Below are 13,935 nucleotides of genomic sequence, written 5' to 3' on the forward strand. Positions count from 1 at the left end.
AGGATTGCGTGCCGCAACTTTTAAGCAATGATTATATTCCCTGGGATATATTTATCTGTTATGCGAGATAACTTACAAAATACGAATGAGGGATTTTTAGACAATTATTCCGCTTGCGCATCTTCGTATTCTGGCCACAGAGTTTCCTCCTGCGCATCCTGAATACTAAATTTTATCATTTTTCACATACTATAGCGCTAAAATTGGAACGAACGCATTAGAAGATGAGAAATCAGACATACAAGAATGTCAGAAAACTCAATTGATGTAAGTTACAGTATAGCAAGTTTAAAACGCTTAAACGTAACTGCAGAAAAAACTATTACTTCCTCTGTAACTCGATTTAATTGACAATCGCCGGGCTATAAAACACATTGTTTTATACCACCCAGAACAATGGCTACAATTTATCACTGTAAATGAACCCAATAATACCCGTCATGAAAGAAGATATAAGATTACTTGAAAAATAAAAGAACGTCCGTTAGTTTTAATCGGTTATAGCATTATTCTCTCTAGTTGCAACACAATGGCTTTAATAAAATGGGCAATAAAAATCCCCCTTTGAGCGGATCTGACGTTGACAAATGGCAGTTTCAACAGGTCCGTTGGCCGAACAAGAGAAAGCTTTTCTTCGTTCTTTTGGGAAGAGTCAAATAAGTTGTCTACTGTCTGCGGACGGCAGCCAAAGTTACCGAATGTGTTTTGGTAAAAACTGGCTAAATTCCCCAATCCCCAGCATGCAGTGCTCAAGCGTGCGTCTTTTTTCTTTAATAATGTCTTGTATTGTTGTTTTTTTTTGCAACGAATAAGATTGCGACCAATATATTCATTTCCCACAAAATAAATACCGGTACTAATTAGATCTGGTCTCATTAGTTATTGAGGAAAGTCAGAAAACAAATTAAAAGCAACGTCTTGCATCTACTCTAGGGAAGGGAATCTAACTAGCAATTGGGGGAATCCCCCCCCCCCTCAATACGCCATCTAGCGAATTATAAAACAAATATGAAATGCTGCCATCTAGCCATTAAAAAAAAAACTATTGGGGAAAATTGGAAGGCTGTGCAGAGTTGCAACTGCCAAGTAGTAATTGTTTAATTGATTAAGCAATAGGCGCCAACGTCTTCCATTAATTTATAGGTCGTTGGCTGATCGTTACAAAACAAAAAATCTTCAATTTGCAATGAAAATGTGAGAACGGTATTGCTAATCTGAAACCTGGCAATGTTGCACAACGCGACAGACCGAAAAGAAAATGAGTCAGTCGATGAATCGTTTATGCAAATGCGAGTTGGAAACATGGTGCATGGTGGAAGATTAGAAGAACAATGAGAAGAACTCAGAGGTATGTGAAACTATAAATATTAAACCGCAAGAATGTAAGACTGTAAATTTAGGAATGCTGAAACATACTGTAGTTAGATTAAATGTGCATATAAGCTTCTGTAGTAACCCTTTGATGTAATTTTCAATTGTACGCTTGCACGTGTTACTTGAAGATCGTTGTTAAAGGTATTCGTGAATGGAATTGTAAAATCATATTCGTATCCATCACGAGTTGTAAAAATTGATCAGGTCCCAAGGAATATGGTGTTTCAGTCTGATGTAGTTGGATGATAGAATATGTTGCTGTTAATCTATAAAGATTGTACGTACAACAAAATGCTCATTGTGAAATGCTTGAATATTTCATCTCATCGCATAGATGAAAACTTTTTCCCAAGCAAAATGATCACGTACCTAGTTCCTTGTCATAGAAGTATGATGTCGATATTTAGTCCTTTGATTTCATGTTTCAAAGGTTATACCATCCACAAAGTATACCATCTGTCTAAAATGCCCCTTCGTGTAGTGATAGAATTGAGGACAAACAGTCATCGCTAGTTGAAGCAAGTTTCCCATACCAGAGAAGTGTGTTTGTTAGGCAAAGTGAAAATACGAAGATTTAAAAAAAAATATCTCATTGTGTTTGTCAGGAATAGTGGAATAACTGTCATTTCCTTTTTTGGATGTGGCTGTAAGATGTTTGATAATATCGTATGTATACGGCAACTTTTGTAGCTTAGTTGATGATATAGTCTACAGTATTTAATTGCCACGCTGGAGTCTCATGTCCTTATAAGAGAGATATTTGGGAAATGTTCAAAAGGCAATCCCTTACATCAAATTATGTTAATGCTGTAGAAAAACATAATTTGAATCTCACTCAATCATCCCTTAATGTTCCTTTGTTGTTTTCTTAGTGTGGTTTAGGGTTTTCATCATCATCTTTTTAGTGGCTGCTTCATTAGTTGGTATTTTTTAAAATGTATCTTGCTCATGTCATGTTGTTTTAGTTTCGATCTTGTTTAAAATATATTTGTTTGCTTGTTTTAGAAACCCTTTACAGCAAGGAAGAATTCAGCAAACAAGACTCTTCCTAGAAGATTTGGCCATTTTGAAGGTGCCAACCATTCTCAACTGTTTCCGCACTTTCACAGTCCATAATACGGAATTGGAAGACGGGGGGGGGGGATTACCGGATTACAGTGGACTACCAGCACCAGTACGTAGAGTTTCGGTATGTCATAATAACGTGCTTCGCATTAACTAAACTTACTTAATATTATTATACTATTAAAACGAAGTTTCATACTCAGAAGAGATGCTAAATATTCCCGCATTGTGCATCGTTTTTTAACATCAACGCATGTGAAAAAAATTTTAGTTACCTTTAAGCCCGTTAAACAAAGAAAACTGTCTGAAAAAAGAATCCTGAAAACTAAAGTGCTGATGATTCAAACTTTCATAGCGTATTACAAACCAGATACAGTACAAACTAGCTGATGAAAACCTCGTATCTTCATTTGGCCACTAGATGCTAGTACTGACCAGTTTGTTTTCAATTTTGCTGAAAAAAACTAAAGTGGATCAAACTTCCTCAATAATTTCTTCCGTAACGTACTTCATAGTCATAGATAATACTACATACAAAGATTGTTAAGGTAGTTTGATGTTGCAATTGACGTTTATGCTACAGCAACAGGACTCATTTTTCATAATCGTTAAAAAATTTATTTATTTCGCCAATCGATTGATTCTTTTCTCACTTCCGGTTTCAAATTAGTGCTCTAGTGTGGTAAATATTAACCTTACGTCAAATAGAACCATATTTTCGAGATCCGCGTCATGTATCCGTTTGATTTCATATGTTGATAGTAGATATCCAGAAATCGTCCCTAATCGTGAATTTTTCTGTACAGCGAAAATATCGTATTGAACTATGTCCATTCCGATCCCGAAAATAATGAGTATCACACATATATCACGTTTGAGGTTATCTACATAGTTGACTACCTTTCGTTTATTTCTGGTTTAGTCTCGGTCCTACCTCCTAAATTAAAATATTTTGAATTTCGACACTAGATGGCGGGGATGTTGTTTTTCTTTTGACACTTATTACATGAAGTACAGTGACGAGCTAATGTCGAAAGTTATGTTTGGAAGCTTCTGTGGTAGTTTTTTTGTACTGATTTTGACGGACCAAATTAAACATAATCTAAGCAAGGCTGTAACTTTGGTTCAATGTAGCGAGTATTGTAGTTTTATTGTTACAAACGTCTCAGTATTCTACAATTCCCGTATGTGTGTGTATGTGTAGTCTCATCAAAGATACATTCATGGATCATGAACATTCTTAGTTTCCACAAAAAGATTATCTCAGGTTAACCACACCTTCAGCTACCAAACATCAGCTCTATGGCCCAAGAATTGTGGATGAATCCAACATGTAAGCTTAATGTGATGATTTTACTATCACATCATGCGTATGAATGGGAATAAGTTATAAACTAGGTGCCTAAATTTATTTTACAGGTTCTCTCTTAAATGAGTATTGGTCCTTAAGAAGCAGTTAATGCTGATGGTGTTAACCAAGTAGTGATATATTATCACTTCTATTCATAATAGTTTCCCCAATAGAAAGTATGTGAAGATTTCCAACAGTAGATTGAGGTTCTCCTGTACTGCTACATTTGGTGTTGCCTAAAAAAGTAATTGAAAGTTGTTTGAGGACATTTTCAGTTAAGAATTTGACAACCTATATTTACAAAGAGTTTAGTGAATTCATCATGATTACATTCTTTTCAATACTTAATCATAATTATTTTCAATTTAGATTCTTCATTTCAAGGCCCCATGAATCTCCCATTTTTAGTTCCTCAATGAGTCTGCTTTTTATTTGGGGAGGTATTGCTTTCAGTCACCTCAATCTTGTTTGATTATATTAGGAGAGTGGTAAGTTTCTTATCCCTACAAAATCGAATTTGCTATTTTTTTTATTGCTACGTTGAGGAACCCATACTCGGCATTCTTTGTTTGGGATGCATCAGAGGGATTGTAGAACAGAATACGTACAGTTCCTCTACACGGAGCGGATTTGACATTTGAAAGCAATAATATAACTTCCTGTCATGGACTTTACGCACAGGTAAAATAATTTAAAAAAAACTTGAACCAAGAGAGAAGCATTACGTAATTACTATAAATTCGAAATCATCATTATTTACAAATTTTCTATTTTTAAAAGGGCTGGGCTGATCCAATGTTCGAAAATTCGAACCTATCCTCTCCCAGAATTTTCACGCAGTAAATATTTTACTTTAATTATTGGCAGCGTTTGGCAGTTTTAACGTGAATTAATTTTATTTCTAGGAGGGGTTTTTGAATTCGAAAACACGGGAATAAATGACTGAACTACCATCAATTGCGCACACTTGTCACCGTCGATTTTTTTATATACCTCGTAACTAAGGTTTTTAAATTGTTTTTTATTTTTTGTTTTCATTTTAGGTTTCGAAAAAATTCTATTGGGTTTAGCCCACCATACTTTGCATCGAGGTCAGCGCAGCCTGCTTTGCATCTGTTAAGCAACAGTTGTATCCAACAGAATCTTTAAAAAAACTCACTCGCATTCAATTTTTTACATCCGGTTCCATTTATTTCTATACACAGATGTGCCACCTACGAAAAAAAAAGATTAAAATGTAATGACTTCTCTAATAAAGACTGGTTCACTTTCCACAGAAAGCCAAACAACGTTTGACGCTCCCGCGAGAAGGTCCAAAAATGAAGTTAGCCATTGCATTGGTAAGAATTATTTTCGTACTACTACATTTTTGGATCTAGCTTCATAAAAATCTGGTATTTATGTGTTTATAGGAAGCCCAAACTATTACGTCTACAACGCCCAAATTAACAACCCTCAAAACAACTAGGACGACTAACGATCAACGGACGACTACTAAATCAACAACCCCCAAAACAACCAGGACAACTAAATTAACAACGTCAAAATCAACAACCCCCAAAACAACTAGGACGACTAAATCAACAACCTCCAAAACAACAGTAAAAACCACAACCGGCAAGACGACGCTTAAGCAAAGCACTTCAACGACAACCAAAAAGCCTGTTACCACAACTGCTTTGACTGTTAAATCCTATAAAGTTTGCCGTGACACATCTTCAACAGCGACCAGTGGATCCATCCAGCCCTTAGATGGTCTAACACCGTTGACAACGGTACCACCGAAAACGTGCAGCTTTTCCATCACCTACTGATCAACATGTTCAGATGTCTTGTTCGGTCGCCAATCTAACTTTCTTCACAACTTACGCCGAAATTTCCTCATATTCAAGTTCATTGATCGTAAGATAATTAAACGCAACTCAAGATGTTCGCAGCTGAAATCTCGTTAATGCCATTTACTTTTAGTTCGACGGAATCCTAGACGTTGAGCTATCGAACATAATCCTACCAAACAAGGTTTATGCTTCATATAACAATACAATGACTGTAACTTATCGAGTTGTCAATGCATCAGATAACTTTGATTGTAGTTGGACAACATTTCGGGAGCCCACGACAACAACCGATTATAAATGTGATTACTAGATTCATATTCCATTATTTTGCTCAACTTATAATATTGTCAAAGAATTCATAGCATATTTTTAATTTTTCAGGGTGTCGTGATGGTAAGACCACAGCAGCCAATGGATCCATTCAAACTATGCGTGAACCAATAGGAAATGATATAATCCCAGTTAGAGTTTGTCCCTTTGTCATCAATTCATCATCCAACAGTCAAGTACAGATGTCTTGCGCGTCCCAAACTTCTTGGGAATTTAGGCTATTTACAGTAAGAAATAGTTTGCCATGTATAGATGATCGTAATTTTTCAAATGTTCAACATTTTCTTAGTTTGACATCTTCGAAAACTTTTATAACTTTCGACCTAAATATTATAAGACGACATCAAATGGAAATGAAATAGAAATACTGCTGAGCCGCGTCGTTACCGATGCAGGCTTTCCAATTGATTGTAAATGGACGACGACAGCAGCCAGCGTAACGGTGAAAGACTTCAACTGTAATTTAAATTCAGATTAAGTCTTGCTTGGACTTATTATGGAATCCACTCTGCCTAATACTTTTTGATTTTAGACTGCGTTCACGTACAATCAACGGCTTCAAACGGTGTCATTACACCATTAACTAATGCGACCGACTCAAACATATGTTTGTTCTCTATTATTGTTCCCCTCTGTCAGCACATTCAGATATCTTGTACGGTCGTCAACCTCACCGAAGGCAGCTACATTTGGGTAGGTCTGTTGTTGTAATGCATTGCAATTTGCAATTCAAATTCATTTTTGTCAGCTGGGTGGGATCAATGAACTTGAAAGGAGTGGTGTCCCATCACCTGACAAGGTTTACACGTCAACAGGCAATCAAGTAGACGTTATATCGACGTATGTAAACCAAGAAGATTGGTTTCAATGTAATTGGACGACTATAACCAACGACGACTGATTTCAAACGTAATTTCAGACTTAAAGCAAAACAATTTTTTTTTTAACGGTTTGTCTTAATTTATTCGCGTTGCGAATATGTCGTTTGAGCATGTTTAGTGTGCCTAGATGGAGAGACAACAGAAGACCGCGGGACAATTCAACCATTTAATAGTAGGCGTAATGTAGCGGAAGGACAAAGTAGTTGTCGCTTTACTATAACTGCACCTATGAGTAAGCGTATTCAAATGACTTGCCTGACCAACGACGACTCAAGCCCTGATTATTGGGTTAGTGAATCTAAATGTCTATCTATGTCAACTTCACTGGTTGTTAAGCAATATTTGCAGTAACACAAAAACTTTCTTATCATGTTATAGAACCTCTTTGAATTCGTGCCCTCACTCTCGGTTATCGCTTCACCAATCATCGCCAACGCGACTTACAATTCTACGGGAAATGAAATGATCTTGCTAGTTCAATTAAAGGATTCATTTTGGTTTAATTGCACTTGGATGTTCATCTAACCATGTTTGTAACGGTTTTTGAACGAATGAGTCCTCCCAATTATTGGTGGAAAGAATAACGAGTAAAAAGAGGGTGGGGAAATCAATCAAGCGCAGATGTATAATTATGCCTCATCCTTTTTAGTACTTAGGTATTGCTTATTTACTTTATACTGTGCATTTTCCAATTTAATTTTCTTCAGTTATTTTTTAATGTTCATGGTGCAGGTATTTGCGATTGTAACCACCTTTACTTCTGCATGAATTCATACACTTCCTTTAAAGAGCAAAAGCTTCAAAAATAAGCATAAGTCTAACAAAACAACCAATTAAATAATAAGATACATTTGGTTTTAGTTAAAAATCAATTTTCTATTTATCAACGAATTATGTTCAAAAGTGTTGCTTTATTTACCAGTCATTCGTCATTCTAAGATCTGAATGTTTCTAGTTCTGATAAAAAGCCATTTTGTTTTTCTCTACTCAATAACCTTAAGGACAGCGGACATCTGGTAGTATAAAAACACTTGTTTCATTGTATGGGCTGTCCTTGTGCGTGTTTTTATTTATTTTTCAAAAATGCTTTTTACGTACACAGGCTTTCGGGATTGCCTCTAGATTCATGGACATATGTTAATTTCTATTTTTTACAACAGTTGTATGAATCTATTCCTCAGATAATGAGCTTATTCTATGATCATAATAATCCTAATTGATTGCTTTAATACTTACAGCTGTCGTAAGTTCTTAATTATAAGATGACTGCTGCCCGATCTACAAACCTACAAGTGCTACCCAGTCATGGTGAAAGGCCGGCAACCAATCCGGAAGACGGCAACAACAAGTCATCATAGAGATCGACTGAAACGAATGCAACAGCGTGTGAAAGAGGAACGGCTAAGATGGAGACCGTGCCGAGCTATATATTGCGCACATCTTTCCCCGAAAATTGTTCTAAGATGAGGTATTTAATCGCACAGAAAAGTTTCGTTTTTATATTTGTAACAGTAATTGAATACGATTTGCTTGTATAGTTGTGCCGACTGCAGTGTCCTGCTCGAGTGACCAGCTATAAATCCTAAGTAGCTGACCAAGCATATTGACTAAAAATCGTTCTGACGGCAAAGTTCGCCCTGGAAGAGTTACGGAATCATCTCCAACACGTCGGCAGATTAAAGAAAAGGCTCTTCTTATGACCCAACGACACCTTCATCCTTTGCCCTCACTGCTCCCACTCTATCTCCTTGAGAGACAAGTCAAGGTAAACTCAAGAAACTTTCAATTAATCCACCGGCAAAATAATATGATGGTGATGTTAATAATTTGTAATTCAGGAACTTGTTCGCTTAGATTCTCCCCATTAATTGCCCCAACCCTTGTTGATCAAGGAATGGGTTCTGAGTGAAGTTCGTCGTAGGATTGCTTTCCTCCCATAGAAACTGTTGAGCTCCTGAGAGGATCTCTTGAAGAGAAGCCCCAGCATCAAGACAAAGTAGGATTAGCGTTTCATATTTGATCATTTTCTATTTCTCTAAATGTTGGGATTGTAAAAAAAAAAAAAAAAAAAAAAATAGGGAAGTGAGAGGTGCCGTCACTTTGGTATTCGGTCATTTGGTTTGCGTCAGCTGCGTGGTAAAATGCGTCCCTGCAAGACTGACACCAACAGTAAGTACACTTGCACATCCTATGAAGTCTTCAAGTGGTTTCTCTAGTGTTTTCACACATTTAGGTAAATGATTGTTGGGTAAATGGTGATTGACGAATCCAACGAACTTATGGCATTGCTTCTGACCAGTTACATGTCGAACGATTAAGTTACAAGTCGAGGGTCTTAACTCTCGAAGTTCACGGAGATCATTACGTAAAACGTGTGATGCAGTGGTGTAGAGGTTGGGTGAGAACGGGATGTGTTAAATAACCATTTGGTATTCATTTTGAAATTGGTTTTTGTAGACCCATCCCCAAGAAAGTCTACCTGCAGGAGGAAAGGCCAGTTTGCATTTCCTTCACTATCGAAGGTCACGTAGATCATTACGAAAAACGTGTCATAAATTGTGTAGAGGTTGGGTGAGAAAGGGACGTGTTTCATAATTATCAAGCAGGTACAACAGCCGCAAGGCTTAAGAGGTGGAGGGAGGAAAAATATTGTATAAAAGGAGAGAGAAAAGGCTACAGAAATCAGTCGAGTGTGCATCTCTGACACGTCAACATCTGTTGCAGCGCACTACTTGTTACCAATTGCCTTCTTCATCGTGTTACCAGTTCCCAATCATGGGTAAATATTGTGTTTTTTTTTTTACTTAGTGTTGTATTAATGCTACTTTTTACTTTTGTAAATGTCATTAATTACAGAATATTTTTGTTTTAATTTATTGATTGTCTATTTAACTAAGGCGTCATGCTGCTGTTGGGTGTTGTACCATTGATGGCTGGTTACTGTTCCCCTGGCGAGATATCGGGTCCCTTTTATAAAGCATTAACGAAGAAATCAGTCGAGTGATCATCACACGGCAACAACTGCTTTTTTTGTCGTATTTAAACAATTCGCAATCATAGGTAAATATTAATTTATATTTCGAGTCAATTATGTCTCGTTTTTAGTTGTTATTAAATTCTTAGTTAACTAAGATGTCGTGCTGCTGTTGTGTGTTGTATCTTTCTTGGCTGGGACGACCGCTGGTGTACCGACGTCTCCTGGGTATGACGGATACCAAGCCGCAACGCCGTTGTCTTACTACAAATCAACATCAACGCACCGACGCCCCAAGTACTACACTGAGATGGCCGAATGTTCACCAACTGCGTTCTTCGTCGTATTACTAGTTTTCTATCATGGGTAAACAAAACATGAAGTTATGGATTAACTCTACTTTTTTCTATTTGTCAACATGCAAGTTATTATTGTATATTATGTTTAAATCGATTAATTGTTTAGTAAACTATTCCGTCGTGCTGCTGTTGGCTGTCGTATCGTTGATGGCTGGCGTATCGTTGATGGCTGGGTCGACCACTGGTGTACCGATGTGTTGTGGGTATGGTGGATACCAAACAGCAACGCCGCTGTCTTACTACACAACAACAACATACAAAACAACCGCATACTACACCACTATTCACCAGAGTATAACCCACAACTTATGATGCCTCGAACTACTACACCAAAGCCCCAAAATATAACTCTGCCCAGAGTTACACCACGGAGGCAGCGGAGTACTACACCACGGAGGCAGCGGAGTACTACACCACGGAGGCAGCGGAGTACTACACCACGGAGGCAGCGGAGTACTACACCACGGAGGCAGCGGAGTACTACACCACGGAGGCAGCGGAGTACTACACCACGGAGGATGCTGCCCCAGCCTTTTCTACCGAGGCTCCCAAGTACTACACCACCAAGGCACCCGAGTACTACACCATAAACTACGCTTCCGCAATTTGTTCCTTGGAGGTTTCTAAATGCTAGAGCCGAAATTTCTATTTGATTTTTTTTATATTGGTCGGTCGTCTTCATGGTCATTGGTCACTGGGAATTAATTGTTGATCTTAGATCAGAAAATAAAAATTCTAATGCTGGTAATTCTTTTGTAAGACTTTTGGTAGTAACATCAAGCCTGTCATAATTTCGACAGGTGTCTATTGGTGTTGGACTTCTTCAAGGCCAGTATCCTGCGCTGTAATATGTCTGTTTAATATTTTGGAGGTGACTACTGCCTTAGTCAGTCTGCATATGAACGTATTCTTATGTTTAGACGATGTTAGAAGGGTAGGTTACGAAAGAAACTGTTGATTTTGGTTAGTCATATAAGTAAAAGGCAAGTGGATGTACTTTGTATTAATGAAAGACTTGAAAGTTGAGAGAAATATATTTTAACAATTCCTAAACAAAACTTGGTATTAATAACTAGGTAAATTAAGAGACAATGAACAAAAAACGTATAAAAAGAATTGTGTTATATTGTCCCACCTCCACCCACAATTCCACCACATTTTACAGTCACATACACACAAACATACACTTAAGTTAACCCGTTGGCTGCCACGCCATACAACCCGTGGGTTGTACTCTCTACTACTCTACGCGCCACGTCAGAAGGATCCATGACCAAGGTGGGACTTGCCATTGCTGACAAGTCCGGGCTGACAAGAGGGGTGCATGGTGCATTGCCTGAAACAGGCGCCTCGCGGCAAGTTTTGGGCTTGGCGACTTTCCGACCCCGCGGCTTGTAAACCACGAGACCGAACAGCGCGGCCCGTGCAGGGGAGAACAAAGGCGTGGCAGTCAACGGGTTAACTAACACTTAACACAAACGACATAATACCAACAATACGATGATCCACGTTGATGACGAGTCTCGGTGTCTGTCGCGATTCGACCGAGTTTCGTTCGCACCAGGAGCAGGGGCAACATCCGACGGAGACCGGTGACGACTGTTAAAGATGAGAAATCCATCTTCTCGACGTCTCCTCTGCATTACCTGAATAAAAACAAAACAATTCTTATTAAGTGACATGCCAATAAAAGTTACATAATAGTCACATAATACATATAAGTTCATTGATATGGTTTTTTTGCTCAAAACTTCAAAGGCGCGCTTTAAATTGCTTAAAATCTACCTAACAATGTTGAGAACTGTACACATAACAAAGCTCACTTGCTAGTCTAAAAAAAAATTCCGGAAGTAGACCGGAAGTAACAACAGCGCCTCAACCATTGAGCTGTCATCAAATTAAACCACATTTTCGTGATCCCCATGAAATTTGGGGTCGATTAGATGTGATTTAAACGAAATCCAAAATTTGGCCAAAATCGAGAATTTTCCTGAACTATAGTTCAGGAAAATTTTCGAAACCGGAAGTACGAAAACGTAAAAAATATAACATGAACTTTACTACAAATTTTACGAGGATCACGAATATGTGGTTCTTTTGCTCCTCAAATGAATATTTACTGAACTACAGACTGAAATGAGCAAACCGGAAGTAGAAAAAAAAAGCAAAATATCGAAAATTTAACAAGTGAGCTTTGTTGCTGGCATAGTAATCGTCAGTTATCACTAAATATTTCAACAAAATAACTGCCAATAAATATAAAAAGAGATGTTCAAAGTAACTGAAACTGACTGTTTTGACAGCTGCAAATTATCAAAAAGCCATCTAGCGTTAGAAAAAAGAAACGTCCAAGTAAAACTTCGTTGGCGCCTGATTTTGGAAACTATTACACAGACAGAGACTAACGCAACTAGACTATTGGTAGATAACCTACGAAAATAAGTCAATTGTTGGGTACCTGGGCATAATCCCGTGGTGAGTGACTGCACAGCGGACGGAAGCGATCATGAAGTGGTCCAGAAACTCGCCAAGTCGCCAGTGAAGTAAAAAAAATTTGTATTTAGAAGCAGTGAAGCTAGATGATAAGCTAGCTGAGGATGCAGGGGGATGTCGCGAAGATAAGGATGGACGTTGGTGGAAGTCCTGCTACGGCAGCGTTCGGTCGTGTGTGTAAACAGCTCCCAAGATCTTGCTTGTTTTCGTGAGAAATCCTGACTTTTCGTGCCCCAAAGTGCGCCCACTCGTGCCTCTTCCGTCATGGACAAAGATCAGCATTTGCACAAGAATCTTCGTGCCAGGACAGCACGATTCCATAAAGAAACTGCGTGCTCTGTAAAAACGAATGTTTTACATTAATATTAGAAATAACAATGATAAAGCATATCAATCTTTACCTTTTCTAAGAAGCACACTGAAATGCTCATGATAAAAAAACCGTAAAAATGGAATCCACAGCAGGTCTCGCATCACACTCTTCATGTCTCTGAAACTCTAAGTGGAAATGGGACAAGGAAATTCTCTACGTTATTTACAAATTTACACAAATTTACCTTTAAGAAATAAAACTCTACCTATCTCTTAGCTGGGTTGCCTTCTAAACCGAAGTAAAAACAGCCATAACAAAAAACATGCTGTTGCAGGGTACACCTCCAAAATTGCGAGATTCAGAAAAGATCCTATGGTTCATGAGCAAGAATACCTATGTTTTATGAAAATCAATTGTAATGGTCTGGTAGCAGTAATGGGGAAATACCTTATCTCAATACATTTGTATTCCTCTATGTGTGGGCTTCAAACATGAGTTTTAGGCTTTTGACAGCATGATGATCTAATGGATGAGCGCTAAGTCAACTTGTTGGAATGACTGACAGTATGCATCTAAAATTTGAAGAAATAAGTTGGTACAGTATAAAAATAAGGAAACTAGGTAAAGATAAACCTACATATGATGTGAAAATCACAGGAATATAAGTATAAATTAGCTACAATTGGTTTCGCCCATTTCGCCTCGTTTCACGATGAAAGAACAACAAAGGCGACACTGGCGACATCTGGTAATGAGTTTTGAATCCTAATTGTTTGCACAGTCACAGCTCAAATTATCCATCTTCGGACGACAGCCAAAATAAGGGCCGGCTATTCCCCGGCGTGCAGTGCTCACGCGTGTTTCTTTTCCAGTGACCGAATCGTCTTAGCAACGAACAAGATTACGTATATACATAATACATATACTCGTTTCCTACAAAAGAGCCACTAAGATCTT

At 38.0% G+C, this 13,935-nt stretch overlaps 1 protein-coding gene and 1 long non-coding RNA gene across 15 annotated transcripts; one reads left to right on the forward strand and one right to left on the reverse strand.

The window, feature by feature from the left end:
• Nucleotides 1-1,235: 1,235 nt before the first annotated feature.
• On the forward strand, nt 1,236-10,920 carry LOC124208158. Of its 14 annotated transcripts, none has more exons than XR_006880312.1 (21): nt 1,236-1,348; nt 2,380-2,563; nt 4,160-4,471; nt 4,571-4,629; nt 4,696-5,130; nt 5,203-5,692; nt 5,759-5,809; nt 5,868-5,927; nt 6,010-6,185; nt 6,248-6,416; nt 6,491-6,651; nt 6,707-6,867; nt 6,958-7,127; nt 8,078-8,307; nt 8,378-8,604; nt 8,678-8,835; nt 8,918-9,008; nt 9,297-9,618; nt 9,737-9,899; nt 9,963-10,179; nt 10,279-10,920. XR_006880312.1 is itself a non-coding variant. In XM_046605898.1 (21 exons), the coding sequence occupies exons 7-12, from the start codon at nt 5,618-5,620 to the stop codon at nt 6,857-6,859; spliced, it is 903 nt and encodes a 300-aa protein (XP_046461854.1). In that variant the 5' UTR covers nt 1,240-1,348; nt 2,247-2,297; nt 2,380-2,563; nt 4,160-4,471; nt 4,571-4,629; nt 4,696-5,130; nt 5,203-5,617; the 3' UTR covers nt 6,860-6,867; nt 6,958-7,127; nt 8,078-8,307; nt 8,378-8,604; nt 8,678-8,835; nt 8,918-9,008; nt 9,297-9,618; nt 9,737-9,899; nt 9,963-10,179; nt 10,279-10,920. The 14 variants fall into 14 exon arrangements, 12 of the variants coding, with proteins under 12 accessions (XP_046461854.1, XP_046461844.1, XP_046461851.1 ...); XM_046605898.1 differs by adding an exon at nt 2,247-2,297 and having other exon boundaries at nt 1,240-1,348; nt 5,759-5,927; XM_046605888.1 differs by having other exon boundaries at nt 1,240-1,348; nt 4,160-4,278; nt 4,336-4,471; nt 5,759-5,927.
• Nucleotides 10,921-13,289: 2,369 nt separating this feature from the next.
• LOC124208160 lies at nt 13,290-13,656 on the reverse strand. Its single transcript, XR_006880314.1, has 3 exons — nt 13,616-13,656; nt 13,426-13,550; nt 13,290-13,348 (listed from the first exon to the last, which is right to left on the reverse strand). It is a non-coding gene; the product is annotated as an uncharacterized LOC124208160 (long non-coding RNA).
• Between the last annotated feature and the right edge of the window lie 279 nt (nt 13,657-13,935).

Source organism: Daphnia pulex, chromosome 11, assembly GCF_021134715.1.
Source record: "Daphnia pulex isolate KAP4 chromosome 11, ASM2113471v1".
NCBI lineage: Eukaryota > Metazoa > Arthropoda > Branchiopoda > Diplostraca > Daphniidae > Daphnia > Daphnia pulex.

What these genes read in the sequence shown, in the direction of transcription:
- LOC124208158 (XM_046605898.1), top strand. Translation starts at nt 5,618, where the DNA reads ATGTCTTGTTCGGTCGCCAATCTAACTTTCTTCACAACTTACGCCGAA. An exon ending in CATATTCAAGTTCATTGATC is followed by an intron (nt 5,693 to 5,758) that starts GTAAGATAATTA and finishes ATTTACTTTTAG; the next exon opens with TTCGACGGAATCCTAGACGT. An exon ending in AACGGTGAAAGACTTCAACT is followed by an intron (nt 6,417 to 6,490) that starts GTAATTTAAATT and finishes TTTTGATTTTAG; the next exon opens with ACTGCGTTCACGTACAATCA.